Here is a 17,694-nt window from a genome sequence, read left to right as displayed (position 1 = left end):
TCCTCCACCCCTCTCAGAGGCTTCTAGTCCCTTAGCCTGCCTGCTACAAAGTCTCCAGGTGAGGGTTTAGGGGTATGTTTGTCATGAGTTTTTCCCCAAACTGGAAATATGAGCATTCTGAGTTACAAAGCAGACTGACTGAGATTTTATTTTTTTGCCTGTAGATCCCTCCAGAGCAGCCAGAAGCCCCCCGTCTGCCCCCTGAGAGCCCCACCTCAGCCCTAGAACCAGAGCCTGCTCGGCCTCCCCTCAGTGCCTTAGCCCCACCCCACAGTTCTCCCGACCCCCCAGTCCCTGAGCTGCTCACTGGGAGGGGGTCAGGGAAACGGGGCCGGAGGGGAGGAGGGGGACATAGGGGCATTAATGGTGAGGCCAGGCCAGGCCGGGGTCGAAAGCCTGGCAGCCGGCGGGAACCTGGCCGATTAGCCCTCAAGTGGGGGGCACGTGGAGGCTTCAATGGACAAATGGAACGGTCCCCCAAAAGGACCCACCATTGGCAGCATAATGGGGAACTGGCTGAAGGGGGTGCTGAGCCCAAGGATCCATCCCCTCCTGGGCCCCATTCTGAGGACCTTAAGGTGCGTGCAGTGATGGAGGTCTGGCTGAAGGGCTCTGAGGAATGGCTGTAGCCATGCTGCCTTTTCTTAACTTTCCCTACACACAGTCCATCTTTTCTCAGGTGCCTCCAGGGGTAGTCAGAAAGTCTCGTCGAGGCCGGAGGAGAAAATACAAGTGAGTATTGGGCCCACCACAATCTTGGCCTTTTCTCACTTCTTGCTGGGTTTGTAGAAATGATTAAAAGAAGTAGCTTGGTTTTCAAAAGGGCAAATACTCATTTGAATATGAATAAGGATACTATGCCTTTACTGTCCAAATGTAGAAAGTTTCCCACCCAAACTCTGAAATTCATCTGGTGCTTGGGGAGGTGTTCCTGATCATCTGTGCCCCTTATTGCAGCCCTACCCGGAACAGCAATATCTCCCGCCAGGATGTTGTTACCTTGGACCCCAGCCCCACAACCCGAGTAAGTGTGTGCCAGTGGGTGGGTGGGAGGGTACGTATAGGGATGGGCAGGAGGAAAAAATGGTTAAAGGGAGTGGGGAGAAAATAAAAGACTTCTTGATACCTAACTGTTTGATCACTTCTTTCGACTTCCCCTCTTGTATAGGCGGCTGTCCCTCTGCCTCCCCGGGCCCGCCCTGGCCGTCCTGCCAAAAACAAGAGGAGGAAACTGGCCCCATAGCAGCCATACCTGGAGCTGGATCTGACCCTGATTGGGGAAAGCTGAGTGCTGAGCCTTGGGAGCCCCTGCCAGCCACCTGCACCTGTGGACAGTGGGTGGGGGCACTACTCCCCACTCAGAGCACAAATGCAAGCCCTTCCCCTACAATCCCATCCTGAGCCATTGCAGGGGGTAGGGAAGCTCTGCCCCTCCCCCCAAAGCCATGTCACTGAAAAGGCCTTGGGGGGGAGGGGGTATATGGCCCGCTCCCACCAGGCTAAGGGGAATACCCCCTTCCCCAGGTCTTTTATTTGTTTAAGTTATTTTTGCACAAATGACTCTTTTATATTTAATTCGACTTCATTGCCTCCCTTCTTGAAGCCAACAGGCTCAGTTTACAAACCTGTGAGCTACTGTTGGCTGCTGTCCTCCTTCCCAGTGAAAGGTACAAAGCAATAAGCATCATGCATCCTCCCCTCACCTCTCCAACACCCCTCTGTCTCTGGCTCAGGTTGCTCAAAGCACAGATCCTCTCTTACCCCTGTCCCCAGGTTTGAAACACATAGCCTCATTTCAAGGTGTAGCCAGCTTCCATCCTCTGGGATAGAAAAAAGGGGTAAGGGGATAAAGAGAGCCCTCTGGGACTCTCCCCCCATACACACTACACTGCCCCTTCTCCCCTCCCCCCATCAAAATGCTCAGAGACGTTGTGATGATGCGACTGAGGATTATGCAACGTGGTCCAACCGGAGCGGCCAGCATGACCAGCTGTCCAGGGGCTGCCTCCTGCCTTTTCTTTTGTAAAGACAAGACCCTTGGGAGTTTTAATTCTGTTTTGTACTTGCCCTGTGGGGCCTCCACTGCTTTTCTATGGGAGATACTCTTAATTTAACAGATGAGAATATTTTGAAACTCTGGCTCTGACTCTGTACTCATTTTTTCCTTAGTTCTTTGGTATGAACGGGTTACAATTTAACTCCTTCTCCTGTAGTAGATAGTAGCTTAGCCTGCCTATTATGCTATGAATGTCTCAGTGCTGCCTCTTCCCCAGGAAACACAGCAGAGGCCACACAGAGTACAACAGCATTTAATGGTCAGAAACAGTTGTACAGTGTTACAATCAGCCACAGAAACTGCTGCAGGACAAGACCCAATCCTTCCCACACAGGACAAAGCAGTATTGGACATGACCTGGCATGTGGCTGGGCCCAGGGCCTGAGGGGAGACCACCATCTAATATCCCCAGCGACCACTCTAGTCGTCAGAGGAGGGGTATAAACCCCACATGCAAGAAGAACCATTTGTGCCCAGTGTCAAATGGGATGGGGATGCAGGAGTTATAATTAAGGGGAAACTATGTAACCTGTTAACATAGTTCAAAGGGGCTCCATCTCCCTGTTCTCCATCTCCCAAAGGGGCTCACTTTCCCAGTTTCTTCATCCGTTCATCAATGTTGGCAAAATTCCCCTCAACTGTGGACAGGTTTTCACGCATGGTTGTCTGTACCTAGAAAGTGATAGAGATGTTTTATTCTTTGTCAATTCCAGGTGCTTACCTAGCTGAGGACCTAAAGAAATTCTTAGGACAAAATGAAATGGAAACACAGCTTACGGGCCTCAGAGCAGGGAGGTTATAGCAGTAGTTTTCAAACTACTCTTGGAGTACCATGGACCTAGGTCAGGGTCTGCTAAGCAGGCAGGACTCTTAAGAGGGCCAAGTAAGATTTTGTTGAAATAGGGGTTCACTGATTGAAAGTTAGAAAATTGCTCCAGAGGAAGAACATTATACCAAGTAAATTTTTTCACTTATTTTGATGGTCCTGTGATGCTGGTCTCTCAACTTTAATGTTCCTCCTCCCCCCAGCACTGAAAACTGTGTCTCAACAGAAACCAAGGACTCATTATGTGCTGGACACTGCTAAAAGAATGAAGGAAGAAGGTGAAACTCACTGCTCAGAGTCAGAAATGAAGTGGCAAAACCAGGTTGGAGCCTAGCTCCTGACGTGAAAGCCCATATTCCTTCCAATGTACTATGCTCAGGAGTACCTGGATGAGGACCCAGAGAGGGTAAAGCTAAGCTGAGACTACAGAGGGAAAGGGTAGGTTTCAGAGGAAAAGCTGATGTTTATTGAACTAACAATTCACCCAGGTTATTTAACCTCATCCACATAACTCTGAAATAAGTATAATTTTCCAGAGGGCAAGACCGAAGTTCATAGGCTAAGTTTCCACAACCACTGAAAAACAGTGTGAAGACTCAAACCAAGCCCCTGCTACAAACGATGCCACCAAAGGGGCTAAGGCAGAAAACACTGAGATAAAGCTGGAGAACCTGGTCTGTGTGTCTGGAGAAGGGAGGCAACAACCCAATAAAGGGGCAGACCTGGGTCAAGAGGGTGGTGTTGTCCTTGAGAGAACTAGCGATCATCTGCTGTGTGGTGTCCAAGTGTGTCAGGAGCTGACCAAACTGCATGGCTACAAAAGAAAGGTATGGGGGAGGTTAGAATGCAAGACAAGAGGAAAGGGAATAGAAGTTGCCTACTTTCCAATTCCTCTGGACACCCCTCCCACCTTGCTCATGCAGCTGCTTGATGGTGACAAGTCTCTGCACCAGCTCAGGAAGGGTGGAGGCGATGGGGCTCCAGCGCTGTATGGTTTCATATAGCTGGTGCACCTGGAGGGACAGGACAGGGCCCAGAGGAGTTGGCCTACTTGTCAGTGAAGTACACACTGACTTCACTAGGGTGGGGTGAGGTCAACTAGGTGGGGACAGAGCAAAGCACTACCCTGACTTTCTCAGTTGACATGGGTTTATAAAGACAGGGACCTGAGGATTCAGTGCTCTCATTACCACCAGGATGACTCAGAGAACATAAGGAAGCAGGAAAGGGTAGATAGATGGGGAAAGATGTCTTCCTGACCTTGCTTTGTGTATCTGCATCCTCTACAGAAGCTTTATGCTTGGCAATCTCATTCACCTTTCCCAGGACACTCTGCAAACACAGATTTTAAGGCTGATAGGTAAGTGCATCCAGGGCTTCCAAAGTCCCAAGCGATCTGTAATCCACTTTGTCCTCCACTTAATACCTGTAGCCGAGCCTCCACTTGGTCCAAAACTGCAAGGTCCAGGGCGCTCACCTTTGCCTGCAACAGTTCTACAGTCTCCTGGGGGAAGGGGTTGGGACAAGTTTCATAAAGGGGAAAAGATCAGACTAGGAAGAGGCCACACCATATTCCACTGAGAGTAATTAATATATAGATGTAGACCTCAAAATAATTCTCCAAGCAACCCGATCCCAATATCCCCTCGTATCCCAAACACTCCAGTTCTTTTTCACACTCACTGTTAGGCAGGCTCCCTGCAGACCTGCAGAAAGGGGATTCTGGTGGGGAAGAGGAAGGAAGAAATCAGTGATTCTACTCTCTCCATATGATTACCACTCTCCCCATCCTTCCTGTTCTAGCGGGAGCCCACTGGCTGATCCCAGAACTGACACCCTTTCCTGACGCCTCCCAGGATTCTGTGGAATGCTGTGGACCTCAGGCTGAGGGTAGAGAATGTGAGGATAAGACTAAGAATAGGAGAGCACCTGACCTGAGCATCCTGATTACAGCGTACAGTTGCTTCCAGCTCTGTCAGGCGCTTCTCAAGTTCTGCAACCTAGGGGGAGAAAGGAGGTGAGATTTGCCCTCACCTCCCTGCTGCTGCAGTGGGAGGTAAGATCCTGCTATCCTCTGCTTGTCTGCTCGCAACTCCCCTCTGCTCTTCCCTCTACCAATGGATGCCTTTCCAAGGAACATATCCCTAGTCATAATCTTAAAATCTCAACTGAAAGTAGATGGGTGAGGGGAACATGAAGAATGAGACATCAAGAAGATCAGAAGCGCCCTAGCTGGTTTGGCTCAGTGGATACAGCGTCAGCCTGTGGACTGAAAGGTCCCGGGTTCGATTCCAGTCAAGGGCACATGCCTGGGTTGTGGGGCTTGATCCCCAGTGGGGGGCGTGCAGGAGGCAGCCAATCAATGATTCTCTCTCATCATTGATGTTTCTCTCTCCCTCCCTCTCCCTTCCTCTCTGAAATCAATAAAAAAATATATATATAAAAAAAAAAAGATGAGAAGCGCCCTAGCTGGTTTGGCTTAGTGGATGGAGCATCGACCTGTGGACTTAAGGCTTCTATGTTAGATTCCCGTCAAGGGCACATGCCCGGGTTGTGGGCTCAATCCCCACTAGGGGGCGTACAGGAAGCAGCCAATCAATTCTCATTTCTATCTCTTCCTCTCCCTTCCTCTCTGAAATCAAAAATATATATATATTTTAAAAAGATCAGAAGCACCCTCTCCCCAGAACTGATCCCTTGGAGGAAGGCAGGAAAGTCTCTAGGGCCACATCTCCCCTGCCTCCCTCTTGGGCCCCCAACCCACAGTACATACATACTTACTTTGGCAGCTTGAGAGAACTTGTCTTGCTCAGGCCGTGAATGTAGTTCGTAAGTGACAAGGCTGCTATCTGGGAGGGTCCCACTTGTGGTTTTTCCCCCTGAACCAGCCCCTTTGCTGTTCTTTGTTGCCTCCAGCTGTAGTAGTAGGCGCCTAGGTCAGAAGACCAAGTAATAATATCATGACTTGAAGGATGCAGGCCAGCCCAGCCACTCTTTCTCATTCTACCTCAGAGTAGTCAGCATTAAGGAACCGCTAGGCCATCTCTTCCCTTAATAGCCCTGTCACTACCTGGCTCAGTCCCTCTACACCCCAATTAGCAATGATTTCTCAACCAAGTAGAGCACCCACTTAGCCAGAGCTCCATCAGGGTCAGTAAGGTTGATCGCTGCATCTGGTCCCAGCAGCTTCTCCAGGTGGGAAGCAACCAGCTGCTGCTTCAGGGCTGCCAGCTGTTTAGCCAACACCACGGGGGTCAGCTTCTCCTCAGTGGCTGATTCCTTCACTGTTGTCTGGTATGAAAAGTAGACAGTTGAAGGGTGGCAAGAGTGAACTAAGGAAAAAAAAAGGGTCAGATCTAGCTGTGGCTGGAAGTCACCTATAGCACTGAATATAGATTCGTGTGGATCCAGGAGCATAGGGACTCGTTCTCCTCCTGCTGGGAGGTCCTCCTCTGTTCTATAAGTCACAGCAGAGAGGGGAGAAGATAGTTTATAGTTACCTTGATTTTTTCAACTTCAGTTGTCAGCTCTTGGACCTCATGCAATAGTCGCTGGTACTTTTGCTGGGGTGTCTCCTTCACTCCCAGACCCTCTCCAAGCTAGAGAGCAAGCACAAAAGGTGATGTTATACCTCCCAGTACAGGGAACCTCAAGAATTTATCCAAACCCTGGGCTTGAATTTTAAGGGTATTACATCCAACTCAGAATCTACTACACCCTATTGAACTGAGATAGCTGGAGGCCTGGAGACTCTCCAGAGGAATAAAGCATCCTCAAATGCATCCTTCTGGGTTCCTCTTTCCCCATCCCCTCTGGTTGGGGACCCCCAACCAAAGAGAAACTCAGAATCTGACAGCATCCCTTGATCTCCTGCTAGAGAGGATCACTGTACCTTTCCCATCTCCCATCAACACACACACAACAAACCATCTCATATTCTCCAGATTCGTATCCTGTCCTCTTGGTTTTTCCAATACGATCTGAGAAATCTGTCAACAAAAGAAGATGAAATTAAGGGCCTGATCTAAGCCCAAGGGAGTCAAGGTCTCAGGTGACAATGAAGGCTTCCACCAGGGATCTCTATGAGGGACCCTTTCCCAAAGCAAAAGGCACTAAGGCCTGAGGACAGATTCCCCCCAGCCAGTTTACAGCCCAGTCTCACCAAGTCCCTTTGTCCCCACTCTCTTGTCTTTGAACTTGTCATAGGCAGCATTAGGATTGACAATGATGTGCTCTACACTTGTGCTCGTCAGTTCCTCCTGCAGGAATAGGTAGTTCAGACGCTGGGCAGTCTCATTCACACTCTAGAACTTCCCCATAAAAATCCCCTATATATAAGTAGACTGGCTCCTACTTTCCAAGCTGCCGACCCAGGCCCGACCTAGGAAACGGAAGCTTCCTGGTAAACTGTAGTCTCAGTTGAATAAACATTAACACCCTGATTCAACTGGGAACAGAGGAAGCATAGCCTCCCCACTCCCCCGCCCCAGCCAACTGGGCCCTCCCAGTTATTTGGCACATACCATGCATTCAGGGTAAGAAATGAACCTGACCTTTTAACCTTTACTTTTTACCAAAAGTAAATTTCCTTGCTGCTGAGGAAGTCCACTTTCAAGCTAATTTCCCTTCTTGCTGGAGGAAAAGAGGTGGAATAACAGACAATCAAGCTACCAACTCTAAGAGTGAATATTAGGACTTGAATATGCTGCTGAAGGGAAGACATCAGCTCTTTGATAGAAAAAGAAGGTTGGCTGGCAAAGAGCCTGACCAGAAGTTCTGTTTCTAAGCTGCCATGAAGTCAGGGAATTCAGGGGAAGAGAGACAGGCAAGAACACACTGTATTATTTTTTAAGGGACATCTTAGAAGCAACAAGCAGAAGCAATATCTGCTTGCCAAGAATACCTATGGGCAAGGGCCACAGACAAGTTCTGAAATGGAGATAACCCAGCATCTATTCTAAGAGAAGCCCCAGCTCCAGCCCTCCCTGACCTCTCTGCTGGCTCTTAAGCACTGAAGCTACCCCATAAACGGGGGACATGGTAAAGAAAGGGAATGAGATTTTACTCTAGAAATTGAGGCAGAGAGGTTGCCTCCTTACTGGGTATCTACTGGCTGTTCAAATTCCAATAACTACACCAAGACTGGGCATTCATACTGCATGTCTGTCCTTCAATTGTCAGCAGTCTGACAGTGCTCACTACATTACTGAGGGCGGGGGTGGGGGAGGGGGACATTCAGGAGTCCTTTTCTTTTGGAGATGCTACCTCCACCTTCTACAGAAGGAAGACAAAGTAAGTCTTCTTTCCTTTAGCTGGAATAATGGTTTTCAACCCTGGCTGCACAACAGAATCACTTAGAAAATATTAGGCCCTGGCCTAGAGCATCATCCTGATACACCAAGGTTGAAGGTTTGATCCAAGGTTGAGGGCTGGATCCCTGGTCAGGGCATATACAAGAAACAACCAATGATTGCATAAATAAGTAGAACAACAATCTCTCTCTCTCAAACCAATTTTTTAAAACATTAGAAAGAAAAAGAGGCCTGGGCTCACCTCTGTAGATTCTGATTTATTGTTCCAGGGTAGGGCCAGTGCAGTAGGTCAATTTAAAAGCTACTCAGGTGATTCTAATATTTCTAATATGCAGCCAGGAACGAGAATCTCTGCCTGTGGGTATTGAGGGGTGGGGGGATGATGGTGATAAAGAGACACTGATGGAGAAAAAGCAGCAGACAAAAGCTCCATCCTTCATCTCTGGTCTGCTATTAAAGAAGGAATCAGTGTGAGTGGCAGCTTTAAAAATAAGGGAGGAAAGGGGGTAAGGAGAAATGATCAACTTTGATCTTTCCCTCTTCAGGAAAGTGCTGGGCAGAGGGACAAGAGCTAAAGATTAAGGGAAAACAACAGGGTTCAATGTCCCATATGCGGGCCTAGGGGAAAAAAGACAACTGAGTCCTAAATTATCATCTCTTTAATCTTCTCTGAAGTGTTAAGGCCCGAGCATCCACCAGCCAAATAACTGTGTGGTCTCTAGCGTCTATAAGTGTCTGAGAAGGACTCGTGCTCAGGAAAGACAACCATCTTCTCTGAAAGTTGACACTCAGTAATATGCCACTCCTCTGTGAGTGCCCTAATCAAGGCCAATGAAGTAGAAACCCATTAAAAAAAATTTCTCTTAAAAAGAGGAATGGGAGATATAGTCTACAGACCAAAGAAAGAAATTATAGCTCCATTTTGTTAAACCTTTATTATGGGACAGGCACTGTGCAGATGAGAACCTATTTTCTTATTTACTTTCCTAAAAATAGGGAAGGGGTGGAGTAAGAAAGGTAAATACACACAACTATGAGTTTCAGAGGTTCTGGACAGTAAGAGGGATGGATAATGCTTTCACCTCACTGTTCCTGATACAGAAGCATGTGCTGGGTCAGGAGGGCTGCCTGATACTGGCACCCCTGAGGAGCCCCCTGAGGGTGTGGCCCTGGAGTCAGGTGGGCAGAACACTTCAGTCCTCCAGTGGCACCTACTCCACAGTGTCTCAGAGTTCTGGGGGCATGAGGGGCAATGTCATTACAGTGACTTGTGAGGTGGGAAAAGGTTGTCGCTGGGGTGGGGTTGAATAGATGAAAGATTTGGTAGAGACAAAAGGACAGAAAAACAACTGCCCATCACAGCACACCCCACTAAAAAGCAGATGAAAGGTCAGGCTTCTTACCAGCTCCTTGTGGTTTCCCCAGAGGTGAGAAAATCAAGAGTTAAAAGGAAAGGGAGTGGGGAAATGGGGGTGAGGGAGGGGGAAAAAAAAAAGACAAAATTGTTATTAGCAAATTGTCACATGCACTACATGACAGTCTTCAAACACACTGCACCACAGGGCCCAGGGGAGCCTAGCAAAATTTGGGGACCAAGAAATTTCAGCTCGGGTTGTCACATACCCCCAGAAGAAAGAAGAGCTTGGGTCCCTTTCCTCTCTGGTGGTGAGGATGTCATGAAGCTTTGCCAGTAACAGCAGCAATTCAGGATCATCTGAGAACTAGTAGTTAGATGCTGCAAGCTAGTGGCATGGAACAGGGAAGTGGGGGAAGAAGGCTGAGGTGGAGGGGAAGCTGTAGAGATGGCAATGTGAAGCAGAGGCTATGGAGACTGAGGACCTGCACTGACTGAGGGTCCATAATTCTCAAGGGGGGAGCTCATGGCTTAAGTCTTCCTGTCCCCTGGTTTCTCTCGTGTAGAGGAATCAGACATTTGGATGAGTGAGTCAGTCACAATGAGAGTGCTCATGCGGGTGGTCTGGTATAATTTTAGGTTTAGCAGAATAAAACATGTCAGGTACAGATGGTGAGTTTAGGGAAATACGAAGCACCTAACTGAAGCCCCATTCTCCTTCTCTGCTGCTAAACGACACAGGGCAGATCCTGGTCCCTCGTGCAGTCCGTGTTTGATTACTTCTTGAGTGATGGGTAGCTCACCCTGCAGCTCGGAGGGATCCAGAGCAATTCTGCCATGATGTGCTAGCACAAAGAGTGCAGAGGACACCAAGATTCACAGCTACCAGCCCATATGCAGAACAGGTTTCTTCAACCCTCTATTCACAAGATTCACAGGGGTTGGAGGGTAGACAAAGGGGAAAGGTGCGAGTATTTAAAAGAGGCCTTATTTCAGTCCAGGCCACACAGATAAGAATCTCATTTCCAGGCAAGACTGGTAAAGAACTACCAGGAAGGGGAATCCAGCTGTACACCTGCCTCTCCTGGAGCTCTACTGACGGGTAGATAGAAGTGTGGAGGGTCAAATGCTTCCTGCTCCAGAGATTTCCGCTAAATATACCTGAACCTCAACCTCTCCATCGCCTGATGCCAGGGTCCACCCTAGCAGACTCCTCCCTCAGCTCAGGGTAGAGGTGAACCTGGGTCCTGTGGTCTAGGCTGGGATGTCTCTACAGAGTGGGTGTATGCGCTCACATTTGCATGCATACAAAACGAGGGGAGGCACACACACTACACATTTCTCTTACTTGCCCCACCAAGCTAAAATCAGTTTGGGAGAAACTCAAGGAGAAATAGAGGACAATGGGCCATAAATCAAGTTCAAATCATGAAGAACAATCAGAATCAGGAGGACAGAAAAATCAAAGAAAGGAAAATGGCATTATTAGTTTGCAAACAATATATGCCACTTCCAGATCTGTCCTATGGGGAATGATGAGATTTTAAGCATAATTCCTGTAACTTGGAATAGTAACAGTCACCATGGAAACCTACTACACCCAGCCACCTTGACTTGATTCTAAGTGCCCTGATACCAGGTACTAGCTTATCTGGGAGATGATTCCCAGTCCCTCTCACTAATGAACTCCCAGACTCCCCAGGGCTGTTTGGCTAAATGGCTGTGCCTAGAGGCAAAACCTGAGGTTCTAGATCAGACAGGGGGAGAGGCCACTGCTGCTCTCTGAGCCTGTTCAGGCTCTATGCCAACACTGCAGCCAGAGGGACTTTGGAACCATGAAGACAAGGAGCATGGATAGTACAGTAGAATAAAACTGTCCAGGATGGACCAACATAGTGCTGAGCAACCATCCATTTCTAAAGGAGGGGAACAGAAACAGAAAGACTCATGAAAGCACAAATAAACAAAGTTATTACCTTAAAATTAGCATATAATACCCCTTTTGCCTATCCAATTTATCTTTCTGTAAAGGCTCAGCCTAGAATATTAAATTGAGTTTTCCAGGCATAATCCAAACACAGCTAAGAAGGACTGTGGCTGTTCCCCTTGTTCTTCATCCCTGTTTGGAATAGTTTAGTCATTCCTTTTCTCTTAACTCCATTTCAGTCTGAGAAAGGCAACCCCCTTCTAACTCTAGCTCCTGAATGCCTTATGTGCCCAAGCATTCCTAGCCTCCATGTTTCTATCCCATCCTCCATTGGACAGTTTTATTCTGCAGACTTCCCAAGAGGAAGAGACAATGATTCATGGATCATCATTGTGCTTCTAATCCTTGATTTCTGATCTTTAAACAAATGGCCAGCAGGCCCCTTAGTGATCCAGCTAGGGACTCATTAGAATTTAAATTAGCTATAACAATAGCACAGTGGCAGAGCATTGCATGCGAGATGGCAGATGAAAAAAACATGCAGAGAAGAAGCATCGAATGGTCTTACTTGTGCAAACTAGTGTCCAGGCAAGGTGGTGAGGAGGGAGGATGGGGGAAGCATCAGGAAAAACTCAGGTAAGTTCAAGTGCGCCAACAGTCAATGAACACAATCAAGCATACTCTATGATACCCCAAATTGTAAGGAAGAGAACCTACCATTTGTCATTTCAACCTGGTGCAGTGTCCAGCAGTACCTACCCTTTGGAAAACTGAAGCCTCTGCCAGGGCCCCACGAAACTTTGGCAGGTCACTTTTCCCCCCTTTCACATGGCTGAGAATAGTTATGGCATAAAGGGAGAAACCAAATCCTACTTCCAGTGAGGTTTTCTAAATTTACTCCCCTTGGCTGGCTGGCATGGCTCAGTGGTTGAGCATCAACTTATGAACACAAGAGGTCACGGTTTGATTCCTGGTCAGGGCACATGCCTGGGTTGCGGGCTTGATCCCCAGTGGTGGGCGTGCAGGAGGCGGCCGATTGATGAGTCTCTCTCGTCATTCATGTTTCTTTCTCTCTCTCTCTCTCTCTCTCTCTCTCTCTCTCTCTCTCTCTCTCTCCCTCTCCCTCTCCCTCTTCCTTCCTCTCTGAAATCAATAAAAATATATTTTAAAAATAAATAAATTTACTCCCCTTGTTCCAACAGTTCAAAAATCATGAGCAGAATGCCCCACAAACCCAAGGTAGGCTATGGGCCCAGAAGAGATGGAATTCCAAATGGGAATTAGCTTTCTGGACAAGACATTTTAAGAAAAGTTTCCAAACAAGCCCATCACCCCAATAAACCCAGGAGTGTCTGAAATGCAGAGAGGAGATCCTCCCAGATTGAGGAAGATAGGGCTAGCCTATACAGTTTTCTGGCCCATTCATTTGAGAATACTTCCTGCTAAAATCATTTTTAAAGGGATAGTAGGAAATTCAGGATCATCTTTACCAAAATTAAAACCCATGGCCTGGCCGGCATGGCTCAGTGGTTGAGCATCGACCTAGGAGCCAGGAGGTCACAGGTTTGGTTCCCTGTCAGGCCATATGCCTGGGTTGTGGGCTCTATCCCCAGTGGAGGGTGTGCAGGAGGCAGCTGATCAATGATGCTCTATCATCATTGATGTTTCTATGTCTCTCTTCCTCTCCCTTCCTCTCTGAAATCAATAAAAATATATTTAAAAAAACAAACACAAAAAACCCTTCTACTACTGCCCTGGCTGGTTTGGCTCAGTGGATAGAGCGTTAGCTTGAGGAAGGGTCCCGGATTCGATTCCAGTCAAGGGCACATGCCCAGGTTGCAGGCTCGATACCCAGTAGGGGGCGTGCAGGAGGCAGCTGATTAATGATTCTCTCTCATCATTGATGTTTCTATCTCTCTCTCCCTCTCCCTTCCTCTCTGAAATAAATAAAAATATATTAAAAACAACAAAAACCTTCTACTACTTTCTTCTCCTATCTCCCCATTGTGGGAATTGTAAAACTTTATGTTTAAGTTAAACCAGCAATTACAATCTTTAAGGAATATTACAGGACATTATTTCATTAGGCAGCCCCATTTCTTCTACAGGGGAGCAAACAGAGAAAGGAGGTTAAAAGACAGGGAGGGTCAACCCTCTCTGACTATTCCTTTTTATTTTTATTAATTTCAGAGAGGAAGAGAGAGAAATATCAATGATGAGAAAGAATCATTGATCGGTTGCCTCCTGCACGCCCCCTACTGGGGATCAAGCCAAAATCGAACCAGGAGCCTTCAGTCCACAGGCCGAAGCTCTATTCACTGAGCCAAACCAGCTAGGGCTGACTATTCCTTCCAATAAAAACCCGAGGCGCTGAAAGGGTTCCATTTGAAACTGGTCATATTGGTTGTCTCCAAGGAAGGGAACTGAATGGTGCAGACAGTGGTGGGAAGAGAAACTTTTGTTCTATGTGCATATATAACCTATTTTAAAAACCAATAAAATTAAAGTTAAAAATAACCTGGGGCGGGGGCGGGGGGATAATCTGGAGACTAAGGCAGAGCATGCTGTTGCCAGGGGTTAAGAAGGTTCCCGAAAACCTCATGGTTCAGTCACAATAATGGTAATATGCACTGTCACCAGTGCTAGGTCTTAGGAGGGTAGGTGAGAAGGTAGGCCACTGGTGAGAATCCAAGTCTCATGGACATGAGGTTTCTGGATTATCTAAGTACCACCCACTGCTCCTCAAGTTGCACATTTACGTCAGTATTAAGAGCAGTGGCAGAACCATTACTCAGCTGACTTCCCGAAAGCTGCCCTCCTAAGGCCCACAGGGAAATGCAGGGGCCACAGACATTAGCTGACATCAGGAAACATCTCAGTAACCACCCCCCAGGCTCCTATAGTAAAGGTCTCCCCATCCTTCTCACTCCTCCCTAGTGAGAGTTATTTATTTAGCTGGGCCTTAAAGGATGGAATATTCACCATCCAGATCCTATACACTTCTATACCGCATCCTAAGCAATGTGCCACAAGAAAAGAATACTTATGGTACCCTCTCTCCCCATTAGATTTTACTAAAATATACTGTTCAGGCTCAGCAGGGAGAAACAGCCAATCAGGGCTCCACATTCAGGTTCTTCCATGCCTGGAATGGGTGTCATCTTCTTTTTATTAAGAGATATCCCATTACCTTCAGAAGGAAAATTACAATGTGTTTTTTGGTTTGGAAAGGGGCTACCTGTTTGTATCAAAGTCAGTGACAAAGGGACAAAGTTCCATTCATTATCTCACCATGAAGGCTTGATGTTTTACAGGTAGAGGCCTAGGCCGGAGTTGAGCAGTATCTGAACTGTGACAGTAGACTGAAGCCCTCAGCATACACACTCTTGCCCTGTGAGGTCAGAGACAGCTTCCTAATAGGATACCTCTTGGAGAGACAGGTGCATACGTAGGTGCCTGAGCAATGACAACATCTACATTATCTCCAGATACTCAGGCTTGGGGGACAAACTAACATGCCAGCAAGTACAGAAGCCACAAGGAACAAAACACTGAGAGAGGGGACAGGGAAGGTGTTCCCCACAAAGCAGGAACCACTTCCACATAGGGGAAATCAAATAAGGAATAAGTGAGTACGCCAAGCCATACATTATAAGCCAGCAACCAGCATTCTCCAGAACTAACAGCCCCACAGACATAGCCACAGGACTTACAGACACGCACACCGAGCCTGTTCCCGCTGACTCTTGGTCACAACTTTATTGAGATCTCACACCATCCACATGACCCTAGCCCAGCTCTCTTTGGAAATAACAGAACCTAAAACACATCCTGTAAGACACGGTAACAAATCTCTGTTCCCCTTTGCACTTACATACAGAATTTTCACTATGTTGATTTCTATTCACTCAATTTTGTTTTTTTCTTCTGTTTCCTATATGTATCCTAACTTCCCCCATTAGTCTGGGTGACTCTTGAGAGCAAGTGCATTTCTTCCTGGCATTGCACCAAAAATAAAGATTAAACACCTAATAAACAAATTCAATAAACAATGCTAAGTGGTTCCCTCATTAAAATGTGTCCACAGCTAATTCCTTCCTCCTGAGTTCTTGGATTTGAAAGTGCTATCAGGGCCTCTCCTCTACCGACAGTCATATAAAATGCTCTTCCTCAGATTTGTTTTGCTCTGACCAGGTCCCTTATCTTTCTTCAGTCTCCAAATAATTTTCTTACTAGAGGCCTAGACCTAACTTTAAGCAGTTTATAAAAGCTCAAGCTTCATGATTCATTACCATGGAATAGCATGCAGGGGACTTAGGAGTCACTAGCCCCAAACCTAAATGTTTTGGGATATTTCAATTTTATTTCAAAGGCCAAGGATCAGATCTTGTTAACTGGAATTCCACTGACCTGACTCTCCTTCCTGGTATTGCTCACTGGTAGCGGCAAGCCCGCCAAGGCCTTGCAACCAACACACCACCCAGGCTGGGTTGGCATACCCGCTTATCGCCATGGCTCCCCAGAAAAGAGAAAGGGCCTGCCTGGGGGAGAGGTCAGAGTCCAGAGGAGTCCTGAGGCAGCACATAGTCTTACCGCATCGAACTCTGCTTGGTCATCCTCAGGTAGGTCGCTGGTTTCATAAACATCTGGCTCGTTCCTGGCCTGCGGGTAGAAGCAGTGACCACCTGACTTCATTGCACAGCATCCACCAACACCCCTGACCCTATTCCATTTGAACAAGCTAACAGAGAAGGCAGGCTGTGATGCCAGAATCCTGTCCCTTCGCTTCCACCTGCCCAGTTACCTGCAGTTCCCATGTCTTAGAGGGACAGGGATGACAGTGGGGACAATTGGGACTTGATGGTAAATGCTGAGTATAAGTGATGACCAAGACGTTACCCTAATCAGAAAGGGCATGGGTCCTTGGCAATCCTTATGTCATCAGCAGGAAAAGGGCTGTCCTCGCATTAGGTCCTGTACACCACTACCCTGGCACAAGGGTTGAGAGTGACTCAGGGCCTTAGTACCCAAGGTCCTGTGACCCAGGCCCCAACCCGAGAATGCAGGCAGGGCAGCACAAAAGGGGGTCCATGCCCGCACGTGCGGGGCGGGGCGGGGTGGGGTGCTAGGGCACTCCCCGGGGGACAGAGTTCTCCATCCAGCACAAGGGTTCTGGCAGGATGAAGGCCATCACTAAGTGGCCGGATGTGTGTGTCTGGGTGGGGATGGGAGGCTCATGGGAAGATGTGGGGTGACACGGGTGGTGTTGACACGGAGGTAGAAACACTCGGGCCCAGTGGTAAGGGCCCGGAGACGATCTCTGGGCCAAGAACCCGGCGGCGGCCGGAAGAGGGGCCTGGTAGGCCGACCTAGGCCTGGCCCAGTCGGATCAGAGGAGGCCGGAAGGTGCTGCGGCCCGTCCGGAGCGAGCGGCGGGAGGCCTGGGGGTGGTGCAGGGGCTGCAGACGGGAGGGGTCACAGGTTGGTGCCTGTTGGGGGTCCTTAGGAGGCCGGGGGCGCGGTTCTAGGGAGCCGAGGCCGGCCTTGTACTCACAATGCCGGGAAGGTCGGCGTATTTAGGGTCCGCCATGGCGGCGGCGAGGCGGGTTTGGGGGACCGGGGCCTCGGCGAAGCCGGGGCTGGAGTTCGGGTGGGGGAGAGGCTGGGTCCGGGTCCCGGGCTAAGGCGGCGGCAGAGGGAGTGGCGGAGGAGGTGGAGGAGTAGGAAGTCTCGCGACAGCTGAAGCACAGGAGGACAGAGCAAAAGTCGCGAGAACAGCCCGCTACCACACCCGTGTAGAGGCCGGGACTGGCGAGAACGAGGCCAGGGAATGAGGTAATGGCGGGGGCGCCGACTGGGATTATGGGATATGTAGTCTTGGCCCACTGGGGCTTTGGCGGGCGATGACAGTAAAGCGCTTTTTATTTCATCCGACCTATTTTCTTTAGTTTTTACATAAAGCCTGTGAAAGAGCTTTTCTAATTCCCGTTTTTCAGATAAATAAGTTTGGACTCCCCAGAAATCAAATGATTACATAAAAATAACACAACTAGGCATGTTGTGACACAGCCAGTACTCCAAAAACAAGGATAACAAATAAACTTTAATAAAGGCTCAGTCTTGTTGGGAATGAAAAAGGTAAGTCACCTTCCCAATTTAGGACTGTCATAAAATACAGGAAGCCTCGTTAAATTTGAAATAAACAATAAATAGGCTTTT

At 48.2% G+C, this 17,694-nt stretch overlaps 2 protein-coding genes across 5 annotated transcripts; one reads left to right on the top strand and one right to left on the bottom strand.

The window, feature by feature from the left end:
- Position 1: 1 nt before the first annotated feature.
- Positions 2 to 2,139, top strand: MBD6 (methyl-CpG binding domain protein 6; the record flags this gene model as incomplete). The annotated part of the gene is made up of 5 exons (XM_006093689.1): positions 2 to 58; positions 165 to 578; positions 680 to 732; positions 958 to 1,024; positions 1,169 to 2,139. Coding segments are annotated over 5 exons (666 nt in total), but the record flags the coding sequence as incomplete, so codon positions are not given.
- Positions 2,140 to 2,293: 154 nt separating this feature from the next.
- On the bottom strand, positions 2,294 to 17,337 carry DCTN2 (dynactin subunit 2). 4 transcript variants are annotated; one of them, XM_006093567.3, is made up of 15 exons: positions 17,030 to 17,337; positions 16,069 to 16,137; positions 9,598 to 9,603; positions 7,045 to 7,141; positions 6,810 to 6,871; positions 6,383 to 6,481; positions 6,013 to 6,173; positions 5,664 to 5,814; positions 4,817 to 4,882; positions 4,566 to 4,604; positions 4,309 to 4,386; positions 4,143 to 4,214; positions 3,793 to 3,895; positions 3,605 to 3,696; positions 2,294 to 2,728 (listed from the first exon to the last, which is right to left on the bottom strand). In XM_006093567.3, the coding sequence occupies exons 1-15, from the start codon at positions 17,063 to 17,065 to the stop codon at positions 2,642 to 2,644; spliced, it is 1,218 nt and encodes a 405-aa protein (XP_006093629.1). In that variant the 5' UTR covers positions 17,066 to 17,337; the 3' UTR covers positions 2,294 to 2,641. The 4 variants fall into 4 exon arrangements, with proteins under 4 accessions (XP_006093629.1, XP_006093630.1, XP_023613704.1 ...); XM_006093568.3 differs by lacking the exon at positions 9,598 to 9,603; XM_023757936.1 differs by lacking the exons at positions 7,045 to 7,141; positions 9,598 to 9,603 and having other exon boundaries at positions 17,030 to 17,098.
- Positions 17,338 to 17,694: the final 357 nt, after the last annotated feature.

Source organism: Myotis lucifugus, unplaced genomic scaffold, assembly GCF_000147115.1.
Source record: "Myotis lucifugus unplaced genomic scaffold, Myoluc2.0 scaffold_119, whole genome shotgun sequence".
Lineage (NCBI taxonomy): Eukaryota > Metazoa > Chordata > Mammalia > Chiroptera > Vespertilionidae > Myotis > Myotis lucifugus.
The sequence above is the reverse complement of the archived record's forward strand: the minus strand, read 5'-3'. Positions and strand labels throughout refer to the sequence as shown.